The sequence below is a fragment of the Mytilus galloprovincialis genome, chromosome 4 (assembly GCF_965363235.1).
Source record: "Mytilus galloprovincialis chromosome 4, xbMytGall1.hap1.1, whole genome shotgun sequence".
Lineage (NCBI taxonomy): Eukaryota > Metazoa > Mollusca > Bivalvia > Mytilida > Mytilidae > Mytilus > Mytilus galloprovincialis.
In genome coordinates, this window is record NC_134841.1 from 96808651 (window position 1) to 96825886 (window position 17236).

The following is a 17236-nucleotide window of genomic DNA, read 5'->3' on the forward strand; positions in this document are numbered from 1 at the left end:
AATAGACAAATCAATTATAACTGACCTTGAAATGTCTTTTGCGCAAATAATTTTGCGGAACGAAACCTGTGTTTAAAACCAATTACAAATTAGTTCGTTTCCCTTATTTGTCATCAGTCCGTAAGATGCATCATCTCAGAGAAATAGACTTGTCCAAATGTGGACAGGTGGAATACATCAATTAAAGTACTGAATATCAACAAATCATTTGAAATTTTCTTGTTTCATAGATAACAAAAAATATCGATCATTGGGATAAAAACCGGATTGCATGACAACTGATTAACCCGATATTGTCGTTTTTCCAGTGGACGAGTCTATTACGTTTTTCGACACGTGTGTTGAAACTTATTTTTGTACGACGTTTTTATATTTTTTTTCTTTATCAGTTTTTGTGCTTGAAGATCATTATTCACCAAGTTTTCTGAGAGCTACGCGAATCTGTTTTTCTTGTTTGTGAAATGACGATTTAATTTCGTGATTGTCCGTGCAACCCCCCCTTTTTTACAGGAAATTATTAAACGATGTCATGCGATGTTCATGATCACTGATCAATAATATTTCATCGAACTTAATGTTAAGAAATGATGACAAAACAGCATATAAGATAAACATTTTGTTAGTAAGGTGAAATATATATTTATTTTGCATATTTTTTCTGTTTTGAAAGATATTTTTTTTCTTTTTTTTTCCGACCGACGACTTTTTTATGCGAAAAATCCGTAAACCAACAAATTAAAAAACCGTGGCCTTACAGTCATTTTGACAGATTTATGACCAATCCTTTTGACAAACTTGGACAAAAATGGACCTTTTTCATATATGGTCATATTTCAGGAAAATATCTATTCACATTTACTTTTCATTTCCTCTTCATATGCCAGTTATATATGATATGTCACACAACAGATTAGAAACTTCCATAAGCCTGTGTCAGTTATAAATTGTATGTGTCATAAAACATAAGAAAAAACTCTCTATAATCCAGTTATAATATTACTTGTGTCATTACAACAAAAAAGAAACATACTTTCATAAAAAAAATATCATTAAGAAACAAAACCATTTGAATTCCGATGACCTCTCAGCTTTGTTTTTTCGTGATTGAAATTATTTGTTTTAATAAAAATCTCTTAGTTAGTGTCTGCAACATACAAAATTACAATAATTATCTTTCAACCTTTTTTTTTTTCATTTCATTGCCTCAAATACAGCCTAAGTTTCCTCATTCAGCTCAATATTTTTTTATGATCTTTTCACCAACAGAGTGTAATAAAAGGTTTTAAAGTATTCAAGAATGAGCTCAAACATGAAACTTACCATAAATTAGGAACTGAGGGATAAATGATGACAGGGTGACCTACTTTTAAAAAGAGGCTGTTACATTAACTTGCCAAGAAGATATATGATTGTAGGTTGCATAATATATCTTTATGAATAAACTTATTTATAAAAGAAGTCAATGACGCCCAATATATAGGTCAGAGTGACTTACTTTTTTTTGTTGGAAATATTTTAATTCAATAGATCAAAGCTTAAAATATAAGTCAGAATTTCTACCAATTTGGTAGGCTGAAATAATCCTTTTTACACAACAATACAACGCAATAATAATCCTACATCATTAATCTATATTAGTTTCTTCTTTTTTTTCTAACTGACAATGGAAGTTAATATAGCATAATCAGTTATTTTGTACATACATTAAGCTGTTACTTTTTAACTTTGAATTGTTACATTTTTCATTTCAGGCACTCTTATAGCTGACTATGCAATATGAGTTTTGCTCATTGTTGAAGGACGTAAGGTGACCTATAGTCATTTAGTCTCTTGTGGTGCCTGATTGGCAATTATACCACATCTTCCTATTTTTACAGTCATAATTACCTACTTTGGATTGAGCACAGTTATTCTCCTCTATGTGCATTCTTACATCAAGTTATTGGGTTGTAGGTCCCTTAATATATGAACTTTATTTTAATCAACACTATTTCTTTGCATTTTGATACTGTTTTGAATATTTAAGTTACCCATGTGCATCTAATTACCAGGAAATACTATTTAAGGGAGTATCTAAAAAGATTAATACAGTTTTTGTCAGTGGTCTGACAACTGTTACAGAAAATTACAAGAGAAACTGTCAGAAACCATGTAATAAAATTATATAAGATAGGACGTGATCATAATATTTCATAAGATATGATTGTTCTCGTAGTGTACTAAAACTCTTAAAACATAAAATATCACTTCATGCACTGGATAAAAATCTAGCGCCTAAAGGCAACTTATACATTTTCATATTCATGATATTGTCAAATTTCACACACTATAATATGAGGCAGGTGTTACATGTAAAAGAGGACCAAGTCCGTATAAGTAGCAATCTAAAATAGCATTTTTCTAGGGTTTGTTTTATTAAAAAAAATGAAGTTTGAATCTTAATACTAAACACATCAATTATTTATACCTTGTGAAATGACACCAAAAATTTATGTGATCGAAAAAAAAAAGTAATGTGCATACTTATTTCAAGCTTATGGTTAAAATCAGCCAAAAATGCATCTTTTGTGATATGTTATGGTGTGAAATCCTGAAAGTAACACTTAATGTTAGCAAGGCTATTACCTCCACTACAAATATTGTATACCCTTCATGGCATCATATTTTTGGTTAAATATACAAAAAATTGCAAATTTGTATGTGACTATCAGTCAAGACAAAAAGAAAACTTGGACTAGATTAATGTGCATATGAGATAGCTGAAAATAGTATACAGAAATTTTAAGATTTGGAATTCACTAGTATATTGATTTTTCAACTGTATTATAGAGGACATGGTGAGTGTCCTTTAATACTTTCTTAAACTATAAAGGAGTGGTTGTTATTGAAAAAGATAGTTAATTCAGATTTGCAATCAGAAACAGAACTCCAAATTCAATGGTAGATATGGTCAGATAATGGTCAAATATCATATCTTTATCATTCTGAATATATTGATTATACAGTGAAACCTGTGTTGGGACAAGAAAAAATGTCCGCTTTAGCAGGGTGTCAGATTAAGCAGGGAGTTGGAATATTCAGTTGTGTTTTTTTTTTGCAAGGATAGGAGTATTTTGGACCAAAATAAGGAATTGGTTAAAGCAGGATGCTGCAATACTCAGGTGTGGGATTTAAGACAGGTAACACTGTAACTATGAATATCGGATTTAAGACAGGTTACACTGTAACTATGAACATCCAGACTGTAATCTCTCCTCTTAACTGTATCAGGCAAAATCAAATTCTATTTTGCCTTCCCCTAACTTTAACTCTTTTAAACTACAGAAAAGTTCTTTTTATTCGAAGCTTGTTGTAGGATGTAATCATTGGTTATAAACACTTGTCAGCTATGTTTTTGAGGGGGAGTGTGATAAAATACAGGAACTTATGACATCAGCTAGACAGTAAACATGAAACAAGAACATGTAAAATCTTTTGTAAAGTGCACAGCAAAGTCATATCTAGTAAGCAGTGGAGACTGACTGTCTCAATTAAAAATTATATAATTTCTTCACAAGTAAGGATGCTTCTATGGAAAATGTATGGTGCAATCTATTTCAAATCAACCAAAAAACAAACTGGAAACACCACCAGCAAAACATATTTGATAAGATTTCTTCCAAAGATACAATAATGATAATTTTCCATTATGTAAAACTAATTATAACAAGCTTTGGAGTATTCCAAATTCAATTTGTAGGAAGATGGTATAAATTGAATATTCTGAAAGAAACAATATGTATTACATCATATGGTGTTGTTACAGAGATTGGAACCATCAAACTATTGATACTGTCAAGATTGTGACACATCCTAAAACCAAACAAATCACTAGATTGTGACACATCCTAAAACCAAAGAAATCACTATGTTAATCATACAATTTGACAACTAAATAAGTTAACAGTTGATTTAGAAATTTTCTTGCCATTATTATACAATTTGATTCCCAGTCTAGTGTGGACTTTTATATATTTAACAATTTTCACTGACCTATTTAATGTTAAATTGCTTAATTAATCTGTAAAGTTATTGGAAACTGCTTTGTTGAAACAAAATTACAGTAAATAAATACTTAACTCTCATAAATTTCAAGACATAAAACAAAAACATATGATCATTGATGGCCCCTCTATTCTATTTTAGCAACAGTGAAGCCATGTTTGTTGGTGGAACAAATTCTGCATACACTTTACAAATGCACTTAAAGCAAGGGTCTGGAAATATTTTTTGAGGACTTTACAATTGGTCAAAAAAATCTTTTCTTACTGTTAAATTTTTACCAAAAGTCACAACATAAATGAGTCTGCATCAACAGTTTTTACAGCAAGAACTACTGGTATGTGAAATTTCCCACCAGATTTAGTACAAGTTTTTTAAAGAGTAATTTGCAGAATGCATCTGAGCAATGATAATTCTAAAGACTTGAAATTGAAATTTCCCCAAGAATCAATCAAACAACTTCAGATTTTGAGAAAAGAAATATAAATCATAAGTTCTTATGTGATTAAGTAAAGAAGACCTACGATTTAGAAAAGGGATTTCTTCTGACTGTCTAAAGGTGGACGCTGTAACACATACATATTGCAAAGTAAATAAGATAATGCCTTGTGAAAAATAATTTTCTTTTTTCTAGAAAATTAAATAAAAAGGTTTTTAGTTTTAAAATTATGGTCTTTGCTAAAAATTTGATTGTCTCAACATGATTAATATATTCTCTTGTCAGTTGTCAACACAGGTTAAAGTAATAAGCTGTTATTAATCTGATATCTCCTGAGGCTTTTAAACAGTAACGGAGGGCCCTGTAAATTACTGTCCAATACAGAGTGGCAGTTTTATTACTAAAATAAAAAATTCAAATTCAAGATGGACAACCACTCTCTTAAAATGGGCTTATGGGTTCAAAAAATGAAAACATCTTATCTTGGTAAATTTTCAAAATTGGGCTTTAATGGGCTTTGAAATTATCCCATCTTGGTAAATTTTTTAATTAATTTTTACAGAAATTAGGAATTTCTTTTCGCAATTTGTAATTTTAATTGGTCATGACTGGCAAATATGATTTTTCTGGAACCTCTGATCCTATGGAATATTCAGTTCAGTTCAAATTTGTTAACCTGCAACCCAATAGTTTCAAAGGAAAATATATCTAAAAAAGTGATAACCCACAATGTTGACACAGAATAATGGCAAAAGCAAAAGCTCACATAAACATTTTGATCCTGGTAAGCTAAAATTACAGGGTTAAAAAAAAAGAAAATTAAGAAAACACCTTCATCTTTAATAAAATCTTCAGGGACACAATTAATCTTTGAACAAATTTCTTGAATGAATTTTTATATGTATATATCCCAATGCACCCCAAGAGAATTCCTGCCAACTCTGATAAATTTATTGTTTCTACTACTTTATATATCTTTCCCGGTTTTTTTTTCATACAGTTAACAAAAAGAATAAAATTATTCCCTCAAGTTTAAAGACAGAGGATTAAAAAATTTCTTTCAACAAGTTCCTTTTTTCAGAAAAAACCTACTTTTCTTCTCTACATGGAATTTATATAATGCTCTTTGAAAGAGAAATGCTTGGCTTCATAAAGAGATTACAAAGCTTTGAAAAATTTGAAAAAAAATAAGACAGCCTTTCAAGAATAAAAAATATCAAACTACTTTTCAGAACATCAACAAATCAACAAATCAATTTTTCTTCAATTCTAGCATAAACCATTATTATTCGTTAGTTTTAAAAATCTATTAAGGCTATCAAGGCAAGTAAATTGTTAAGATATATAATAAAATATTTACCACTGCATCCGACTCTTTTTTCCGTCGTAAATTGACAAAATCCTCTAAAATAGATGTTATACTTGTCCGTGACCGGTTGGCCAATTTACTTTCTACTTTGAGCATCATTTAATAACAATTGTCTTTTTTCTTCAAACAAAACTCTGGCCCAGATAAATTTAAATAAAATGTGTTAAATAATAACACCACGATAATTAGAATCCTCAATACATTAGGTCTCTAAGTAAGAACTATTGAGAGACACTGGACGGCCTAATTGCCTTGTCAATAAATAAATTTATCAAGAAACGAACAGATCTACTTCACACTGTGACAGTCGAATCCCATATAAACCATTTTTCTTGAAAAGATTTCATGAGCTGTCACTCAATCGTAACAGTGACAATCAAACAACACCAAATGTCATACATGGAAATTTACTAATCATTATGCATGTTACAATACAATGTCCTTTGTATATACCGTCAGATGTTGAAGCCTGCAAGCTATCGTTAGGGATATAAGTCTTTAAAATGCCAATAGATGAATCCTAGAACTTAAGTATCTTTTTTCAATTTAACAGGTAAAAAAATCACTGGGTTCATTTTTTTTTAATTAATCAATTTTTCTATAAGCCCATCTTTATTCTATGTAAACTTTCAAGAAAAAGCCTTATATACAGACAAAATGATAACGAGTTTGATATTCTTATCATAAAGTTTAAATTGTTACATGTTATGCACAAAACATACAGTTTGAACTACATATGTAATATAGGTTTGAATGTGTTAATTGATGCAAGTTTATCAAGGACTTAAAAAGCACCTAATTATATTTTAAAAAACAAAATTGACTTTAATGTGTGACAGGTTGACATTATTATGATAAATCAAGGTTCTCTATGATACTGTTGATGTGCATCCAAAGTACTGCACCTGATAATTAAACCTCTATCCAGCCTCGACTTCAAACAACAATTTTAAACTTTAATGATGTATAACTCAAAAACCTAAATAAATGTTTTGAAATCACCATTTTCATTAAAAAATCAATTTAAAAAAATTCAAACTGTACAAAGAAGTTTATTAAGTTCTTTTTTATATTGACAAAGTATCTCAACACATGAGAAACTGGCAGTATAAGTCACTCTTAAAACTAAAATCAAAGGTTAAATACGGGTATGAAACATATCAGAAGGGTCTTTACTTTATTCTGCGTTCATACAGCTAAGAAATAAGAAGTCTCAACGAAGCCGTAATCTGAGTAGTAACTTATGATTATGTATACCTTATGGCTTATTTGATTAAAAAAACCTTGTTAGCCTTAACTATCAGACTAATATTGTGATATTCCAATATATGGATGACCAGATCAAGGCCAGCTGTTATCAGGGAGAATGGTTCTGTCATATATATATTTATAAATGATATTCATATAGAATAAAACCATTTCACATCTAAATTTTCCTCAAGTTGGTACTTTCTAATCAACTTGAAAGTATTAGCCATTTTATGGGTTATATGTATATCATTCAAACCGTGGGAATAAACACAAATTATCATGATATAATATATGGACATTTTATTGATATAAATGTAAATGACATTTACTCCATAACAGAGTTCTTGTTAAGTGTCAGTCACTCAGGATCATCTAAATGATAAAATATAAAAAAAAGTTTTTCAACAGATTCCAAAGTGAACCCCTTGAGAGAATTATTAATTATGATAAGAATAACAATCAATCTGGAAGTAGATCTATATTACCAGTTTGACATTTGAACCTAAAAGTTTAAACCCTGAAGTAACATTACAAATCTATACACAGTACCAACATATAACTAGTAGAAAGGTCTTTCCTGTAAAAGTGATGTTTTCGTAATGTACTTTGTATGACCTTTCGTTTGATATACGACAAGCATACCTTCTGAAACTTTTCGCTTTTTACACTTAATGACCTCATCCGCCTACATTTTTGAGATCAGAAGTATGATATATGTAACACAGGGTAGATGAGCTTTCATTTGATATGCGACAACGCCATGTTCTAGAAAGTTTGATTTTTGCACTTAATAACACCATACAACTAATTTTTGGAGGTCGGGAATTTGATATTTCAAATGTACACATCATGACCTTTCATTTGATATACAACAACTCTATCGTAAAAGAAAATTTATTTTTTGCACTCAATGACCCCATCCAACCAATTTTTGGGGACGTCAATTTGAAATTTGAAATGTACGCTTTATGTTCTTTCATTTGATATGCGACAACCTTACCCTCTGAGAATTTTTGCACTAAATGACCCCACCCTTCCACCTGGGATGAAAAAGAGGTTTAACTTTTTCATTTTTAAGTAGAGTTTATTGAGACCTTCAATTTGATATATCAGATGACCCAATTTGACAAAGTGCCAAAAATGATGCAATATCAACTATATAAATAGAAGTTATGAAACTTACAAAGTCAATGCAAAACATGAAAATTTCAAATTGATTTTTTGGTGTTTTTTTACATGGAATGTTTTTGGTCTTTGGTCAAACATATAACTATGTTAACCTCTTCAATTTCTTAAACATTTTAAGTGGTAAGCTGTTGTTGATTCAGAAATACATGCCGGCGCTCGCAAAATTTCAAACTGCATTATCTCTAAAACGATAATAGATATCTCAAATCTGTTAAATGATAAATGATCTTCAGTTAAAGGACAACATTATAGAAAAAGAATTGGGACAATTTCAAAGTTCACCAAGGTTACAATTAATCATCAAATATATGATGCAATACCAAACTTTAGAACCGGAAGTCGTAGAGACATGGGACTATCACCATTCAACTCAGGACCACTTGACCTTTCAAATATCACAAGGTCATAGTATAATGTAAAGGTCAAGGTGAAATTTCATCATGACCTGACATTGACCTCAAATTGAAGGTCTTGAATTACTGATCATCTTTGCAGTTTATAGTAGGTTGAAATCTGTGACCTTTAAAAAGATATACACAAAATACTATACTTTTAACAATTATTCCGTTGTAACTTTTGAACAGACGGTCGGACATTTTTGGGCTTATTATATAAAATGTAGAGCTCGTGGAGAGGAACATTTTATATTCTGTATGTATGCAGCAAAGTCTTATCGTTTTCCTAATATGTAAGCTTGAAATTGCAGCGTAATTTTATTGTGCACTCAGTGACCTTTGACCTTGAGTGCATATTAAAGGTCACATGAATTAAAGATTATTGGTGAAGGTCCCAAGTCTCTACGACTTCCGGTTCTGGAAATACAATTTTTCTAAAATTGTACACAATTTTTCAAGGGGAATAACTCCTTATAAGGATTAATAACAAAATGATTGTATATGTTCATTAACATTGCCATCTGTTCCTGTACATGTTGCTGTTTTCAAATCAATTCTATCTCTTATACTTTTTTAGAAAAATGCAAAGGAAAGAAATTGTTTCAAGGGGATAATAACTCTCATAGGGGACAATGAAATCCTATTCAACCTCATATGGTAATAAATCATGATGAGATCTACCTATTGTCCAAATAATGTCATGATATCTTTAAAAACAACGAGGGGGTGCCGTGTTAAAAAAAATCAATAAAAGGGAGATAACTTCTAAAGAGGATGATGAAATCCTTAACAGGGTCATTTGGTAAAACTGCATGATGAGGTCTATCAATGGTCCATATTTGGTCTTGGTAACTTTAACAGAAAGAAGGGGTGGGCATGTCAAAAAAATGTTGGAAGAAAAAAAGAAAAAAAAGAAAAAAAAACGTTAGAAAAAAACAATAAGGTCTTTCCTCGCGGAGAGGAAAGACCTTAACAATGTAAATGGAAAAAGGAGTGTAGACTACTTATTACAAATCAAACTTGTTCCACATCTATACACAGTACCAACATATAACAATGTAAATGGAAAGAGGAGTGTAGACTACTTATTACAAATCAAACTTGTTCCACATCTATACACACTTACCAACATATAACAATGTAAATGGAAAGAGGAGTGTAGACTACTTATTACCAATCAAACTTGTTCCACATCTATACACAGTACCAACATATAACAATGTAAATGGAAAGAGGAGTGTAGGCTACTTATTACAAATCAAACTTGTTCCACATCTATACACTGTACCAACATATAACAATAGAAAAAGGAGTGTAGACTACTTATTACAAATCAAACTTGTTCCACATCTATACACGGTACCAACATATAACAATGAAAATGGAAAGAGGAGTGTACACTACTTATTACAAATCAAACTTGTTCCACATCTATACACGGTACCAACATATAACAATGTAAATGGAAAGAGGAGTGTAGGCTACTTATTACAAATAAAACTTGTTCCACATCTATACACAGTACCAACATATAACAATGTAAATGGAAAGAGGAGTGTACACTACTTATTACAAATCAAACTTGTTCCACATCTATACACTGTACCAACATATAACAATGTAAATGGAACGAGGAGTGTACACTACTTATTACAAATCAAACTTACAAATCAAACTTGTTCCACATCTATACACACTGTACCAACATATAACAATGTAAATGGAAAGAAGAGTGTACACTACTTATTACAAACCAAACTTGTTCCACATCTATACACAGTACCAACATATAACAATGTAAATGGAGAGGAGTGTAGACTACTTATTACAAATCAAACTTGTTCCACATCTATACACTGTACCAACATATAACAATGGAAATGGAAAGAGGAGTGTAGACTACTTATTACAAATCAAACTTGTTCCACATCTATACACTGTACCAACATATAACAATGGAAATGGAAAGAGGAGTGTACACTACTTATTACAAATCAAACTTGTTCCACATCTATACACAGTACCAACATATAACAATGTAAATGGAAAGAGGAGTGTAGACTACTTATTACAAATCAAACTTGTTCCACATCTATACACTGTACCAACATATAACAATGTAAATGGAAAGAGGAGTGTAGACTACTTATTACAAATCAAACTTGTTCCACATCTATACACAGTACCAACATATAACAATGTAAATGGAAAGAGGAGTGTACACTTCTTATTACAAATCAAACTTGTTCCACATCTATACACGGTACCAACATATAACAATGTAAATGGAAAGAGGAGTGTAGACTACTTATTACAAACCAAACTTGTTACACATCTATACACAGTACCAACATATAACAATGTAAATGGAAAGAGGAGTGTACACTACTTATTACAAATCAAACTTGTTCCACATCTATACACCGTACCAACATATAACAATGTAAATGGAAAGAGGAGTGTAGGCTACTTATTACAAATCAAACTTGTTCCACATCTATACACTGTACCAACATATAACAATAGAAAAAGGAGTGTAGACTACTTATTACAAACCAAACTTGTTCCACATCTATACACTGTACCAACATATAACAATGTAAATGGAAAGAGGAGTGTACACTACTTATTACAAATCAAACTTGTTCCACATCTATACACAGTATCAACATATAACAATGTAAATGGAAAGAGGAGTGTAGACTACTTATTACCAATCAAACTTGTTCCACATCTATACACCGTACCAACATATAACAATGTAAATGGAAAGAGGAGTGTAGGCTACTTATTACAAATCAAACTTGTTCCACATCTATACACGGTACCAACATATAACAATGAAAATGGAAAGAGGAGTGTAGACTACTTATTACAAATCAAACTTGTTCCACATCTATACACGGTACCAACATATAACAATGTAAATGGAAAGAGGAGTGTAGACTACTTATTACAAATCAAACTTGTTCCACATCTATACACAGTACCAACATATAACAATGTAAATGGAAAGAGGAGTGTAGACTACTTATTACAAACCAAACTTGTTCCACATCTATACACAGTACCAACATATAACAATAGAAAAAGGAGTGTAGACTACTTATTACAATTTACATTTTTTCATTTGAAAATTGGACCTCTTTAGCTAACTATTTACTAGTAATAGCCCTGCCATAAAAAAACATGCAACAAATTTACCTCTAGGCAAAAGACCTGCAACAAAATAACCTCTACAGAAAAGACCTGCAACAAAATAACCTCTACAGAAAAGACCTGCAATAAAATAACCTCTACAGAAAAGACCTGCAACAAAATAACCTCTACCAAAAGACCTGCAATAAAATAACCTCTACCCAAAAGACCTGCAACAAAATAACCTCTTCCGAAAGACCTGCAATAAAATAACCTCTACCCAAAAGACCTGCAATAAAATAACCTCTACCCAAAAGACCTGAAACAAAATAACCTCTACCAAAAGACCTGCAACAAAATAACCTCTACACAAAAGACCTGTAACAAAATAACCTCTACCCAAAAGACCTGCAATAAAATAACCTCTACCCAAAAGACCTGCAACAAAATAACCTCTACCCAAAAGACCTGCAACAAAATAACCTCTACACAAAAGACCTGCAACAAAATAACCTCTACAGAAAAGACCTGCAACAAAATAACCTCTACAGAAAAGACCTGCAACAAAATAACCTCTACAGAAAAGACCTGCAACAAAATAACCTCTACCCAAAAGACCTGCAACAAAATAACCTCTACCAAAAGACCTGCAAACAAAATAACCTCTTCACAAAAGACCTGCAACAAAATAACCTCTACAGAAAAGACTTGCAACAAAATAACCTCTACAGAAAAGACCTGCAACAAAATAACCTCTACCCAAAAGTCCTGCAATAAAATAACCTCCAACCAAAAGACCTGCAACAAAATAACCTCTACACAAAAGACCTGCAACAAAATAACCTCTACCCAAAAGACCTGCAATAAAATAACCTCTACCCAAAAAAACCTGCAACAAAATAACCTCTACCCAAAAGACCTGCAACAAAATAACCTCTACAGAAAAGACATGCAATAAAATAACCTCTACACAAAAGACCTGCAACAAAATAACCTCTACAGAAAAGACCTAAAACAAAATAATCTCTACACAAAAGGACTGCAACAAAATAACTTCTACACACAACAGACCTGCAACTATAAAAGATGATAGAGGACAATGAATTCAGTGAAAGACACATTTATACACAAAAAGATCAGGGTATGATAGGCCGGTATGTCAAACAGGTTTTTATCTAATCCTGCAACTTAACATTATTTGTTTAAATCTTTCCCAGCCATTTGTTCTTGAATAAAATGGACATTGCTTAACCTTTAATTCAAAAGAGTAGCAAAACTGACCTGTGTTTGAATGTAACTGCTTGGTTACAATAGAAGCACAATAACAAGATACAATGTACTATATATTATACTATACATATATCACTTAAGGTTATCTGTAAACCTTATTTGTATGGTAAAATGCTTGATTACAGGATAAATGGCTATGTTTGCTGTAAAAAACAAAGACCTCATGTGTTATTAGGTCTAGTAATCAAGTATTGATATAAAAGTATTAATAATAACATATGATGGCATTACTTTATAATTAACAAACATCTTTCTTAGCCTGTATCCAATTCTTAAAGACCAATCGAGTATACCACATCTCGATAAAAGGTAACCTTTACTGTTGTATTCAAAAAGAGAAAAGAATCATAGACAACTATTGCAATTCTTTGTTAAGAATGGTGTAAGTCATGATAAATTCAAGCTAATGAAATATAGCTCCATACAATGGAATCATCAACACATCAATACAACAGAGTTGGACAATGGCGATGAAAGGAAAAGTGCAGAATGTAATAAACATGTAATTCATGGTTATCTGGTGGCTGTCACAATTTATTTCAGTGGTAAATCAGTGATCTGAAAACTTTGATAGGAAACATGCACGGAAGACATTTAAGGTTCCAATAAAGTTTTCAATAAAAAGCAATTATTTCAAATAATGTGGTAAATATCCTGACTGATAGGCTTTAGAATTAATCCAACATATTAGTAATGATGGAAACTATTAATTAAATCCTTTATTTAACAATAAAATGGTGGTTAATAGATATATCAATATTAGAAAAAGGTCAGAGAATTACACAGGTATATGGAAGATGTAAGCAGAAGAAAAAGGTCAGAGAATTACACATGTATGGAAGCTGTTAGCAGTTCGAAAAAGGTTGGCTAGAATTACACATATACAGAATATGTAAGCAGCTAATTAAGGAAAAGGTCAGAGAAGTACACATGTACAAAAGGTGCAAGCAGAAGCCAAAGGTCAGAAAATTACACATGTATGGAAGCTGCTAGCAGCTAGAAAAGGATAGCCTAACATACACATACAGAAGATGTAAGTTGTAGGAAAAGGTCAGCATACGTCACTGATGTAGCCCAGTAAATAAGCAATAAACAAATTGTTGCCTTTCCATCAGATGAGAATAAGAAATGTATCTGTGTCTTAAAAAAGCAGAAATAAAATGACAATGCAGCTTCAGACAAAATTTTGATATTTCAAACTCATTGGAATAAAGCAAAAGGGTTCAACTCATTTTATTGCCCCAAACTTTATTGTAATGATATAGCATATAACTTGTCCAGGGTCTATAGCTACTATTAGAACCTCTTCAGACATAAACCTAATCACACAACTAGGCATGAACGAACATTGTTGAACTGTCTAGCCACTGGGGCCTTCCAATAGAAAGCACAACAACTTTGATTTAAAAAAAGGTAAAACATGTATTATGCATTCTGGAATGTTCATAAATATGTATAGCAGCTTTCAGCGATGTAACACTCATAAAGCCATAGATTCACTGTTAATCCACATGACAAACATTTTCACTAAAATAGTTTTGAAACAGTATAATTTGAGACTTTCAGTATGCATTTCTGTTTCAAGATATTTAAAATGTGATTCCTCTTTAGAGTAATTAAGGATTGGCTTGGTAATGAATTGGATCTGTTCCATTAAATTACATCAGTAGTTTTTAGTCAGATAAATCTTCAACAATTCTAAAGAGATTAAATTTCCGTCCCTAAAGATCGTCACTTAAATTGCTCATGAATCATTGTATAATACAAAAAAATTTTCAGACAACATCTGAATGCAAAGTTTGACATATATATGTAAGTCCATGAATAAACAATAGGACAAACAACGTCAAAGGAAAATAAAACAAACCTTGGATAGCTATCATTCTGTAGATGATTTTGTCAACAGATTGTTTTTACTTGCAAGGTAGAGTGTGACTGTCACTGTGCTTTGAGGGTTATATACATTTATACAAGAGGGTAATCTTTCTTTACTGGTTCCAACCTAAAAGAGGGACAAAAGATACCAGATACTTAGCTTTGCTGGGCAAACAATTAACATATAATGGGCAACAGCGTTAGAGTTGCAAAATTGTCCTAAGGTAGTAATAGTTCTTCTACACTGGGGATCTATTTAATTTCGTGGATATCTGATATTGTTCATTTTCCCAAATTCTAAAGACTTTGGACAGAAGCCTATAAAAAATGTATAAATTTGTGGTTTACCTATACCCATTCAATCCTCAAAATTTATATCCAACTTATAATGAATCTTGAAGATATATCATGATTTTTTATCAGCACTTTGCAACCACATGTTGTTTAGAGAGTTATCAGTGTTCCATTATTTTAAGGAATTTAAGTGTGTGTATAGTTGTAAGTGCTGTAGTGCTGTTTGGAGATATTAAGTCAATAAAAAAGTGGTGTTTAGAGATTATCACTATTTTTCTGTTGTCTAGTTGTAAGTGATGTAGTGTTGTTTGGAGATTATGTCATTACAATAGTGTTGTTTTGAGATTATATCAGTACAAAAGTGATAGAGATTATCACTGTTTTTCTTTTTCCTTTGTCTAGCTGTAAGTGCTGTAGTGTTGCTTGGAGATTTTGACAGTACTGTTGTTTAGAGATTATTACTGATTTTCTGTTATTTTCAGGAGTTTATAGTAGTTAGTGTTGTAGTGTTGTTTCTGTTTGCTGTACAAAATGACTTTACCAACTACCAAATATCCTGACCCAAATAACTTCAATATGTTTAAGTTAAATTTTAATGTTTACATAAAAAAAAAGAAAGAAAGAAACACGACCAGACAATCAAACAAAATAAATGACATTGAATTCATATATAAGACATCTTAAAGACTGACAGCAATGATTATCCTTATTATTCTAATTAATTACCAGACTGTCTACAGCTGCCAAATAAATTACTGAATTCAAGTTTATAAACTGTTGGAGACTGAATAAGTAGTCTGGATGATCCCTTTATAAGAATAATTCCTCACTACTGTTTGGCTATTTCTAAATCAGGTTACAATTATATGAACTTTTGACTTTGATATCTGAGCTTAATGCACTGTTATGATTATACTTGTTTTAGATGTAAAAGTATGCCATTAAAAGTAACATTTTTTGTTTTGGTAGGAACAATGCACATATATTCTTTAAATTTTTTTTTATTATCTTGCTGTGCCCAATGTTTTCTTAAAGGTAATATAGTTGAAAAATGCATAAAATTAAAGTCTTCTTCATTTTGGTGAAATATCCACATATCATGAAGTAATTTCTAATCTTGCAGTTATTTATGCATAGGCCAATTAAAATTAATTGATAGATTTTCATCCCCGCCCGCCCCGATTTTTTTTATTTTTGAAAAAATTACGATTTCCGGATTTCGTTCATTTCCGTTACAGGTAACCGTCGATAATTTCGTTTCATGTAAAACTTCCAGTTTCAAATTTCGGTTATCCTATTTCTTAGAGTATTCTTACTGAATGATTAAGTCGATATATTCTGCTGATCTATGATGACAACATCATTTACTAAGAATAGAGATTGATTTCGAGAAGGGCGTGAAATATTCGGGTTATGAGTAATACGCTGTGTCCAAGAATGCAAATCGCCGTATGTCAGAAATGACACAAATGTTTGTGAGTAAAACACCTTGGATTTGTTTTATTTATACAATGACTTTGTGTCAAGAAATTTGGACTGTGAATGAAACCCAAAAGCGTAAAAATCGTGGAACACATTTGACTGGAATAAAGAATTTGACATAAGCATGAACTTTTTAGATTGGTGTCAGACCGTATATTGAGTTCAGAAAATCAACAAACATACGCATTTTTAAGTTATTAATTTCTAGAAAACTCTTAGATTTAACTTTAGCCATGCCTTTCGATTATTTTGTAGAAAAACAGCAAACATCCTCTGTGCCAATACCCACGATAGAGTCATTAAACAACTTTATGTTCTACATTGTATTAATTATATTTGCATCTTGCATATTTAAAAGGACCAACCCTATTATTTCAACACTGTTTGAGTTTTCATTTTATTCTGTACTTATCGTACTCATGTTGCATACCAATGCACTTGCTTCATTTTATAAGGACAACAAAACATTGCTTA

General features: G+C 31.3%; 1 protein-coding gene across 6 annotated transcripts in view; it reads right to left on the reverse strand.

The window, feature by feature from the left end:
• Positions 1-17236, reverse strand: part of LOC143073530 (transient receptor potential cation channel subfamily M member 3-like) — a 132755-nt gene that overhangs the window by 62320 nt on the left and 53199 nt on the right. For 2 of the 6 annotated variants that reach the window (XM_076249160.1, XM_076249159.1), the window contains exon 1: positions 5841-6168. The exons of 3 other annotated variants lie outside the window; for them this stretch is intronic. In XM_076249160.1, the coding sequence (XP_076105275.1) occupies positions 5841-5948 (108 nt within the window). In that variant the 5' untranslated portion in view covers positions 5949-6168. Of the gene's footprint in view, positions 1-1891; positions 1943-5840; positions 6169-17236 lie in introns of those variants that run through there. One more of the 6 variants, XM_076249165.1, reaches the window with a different exon arrangement.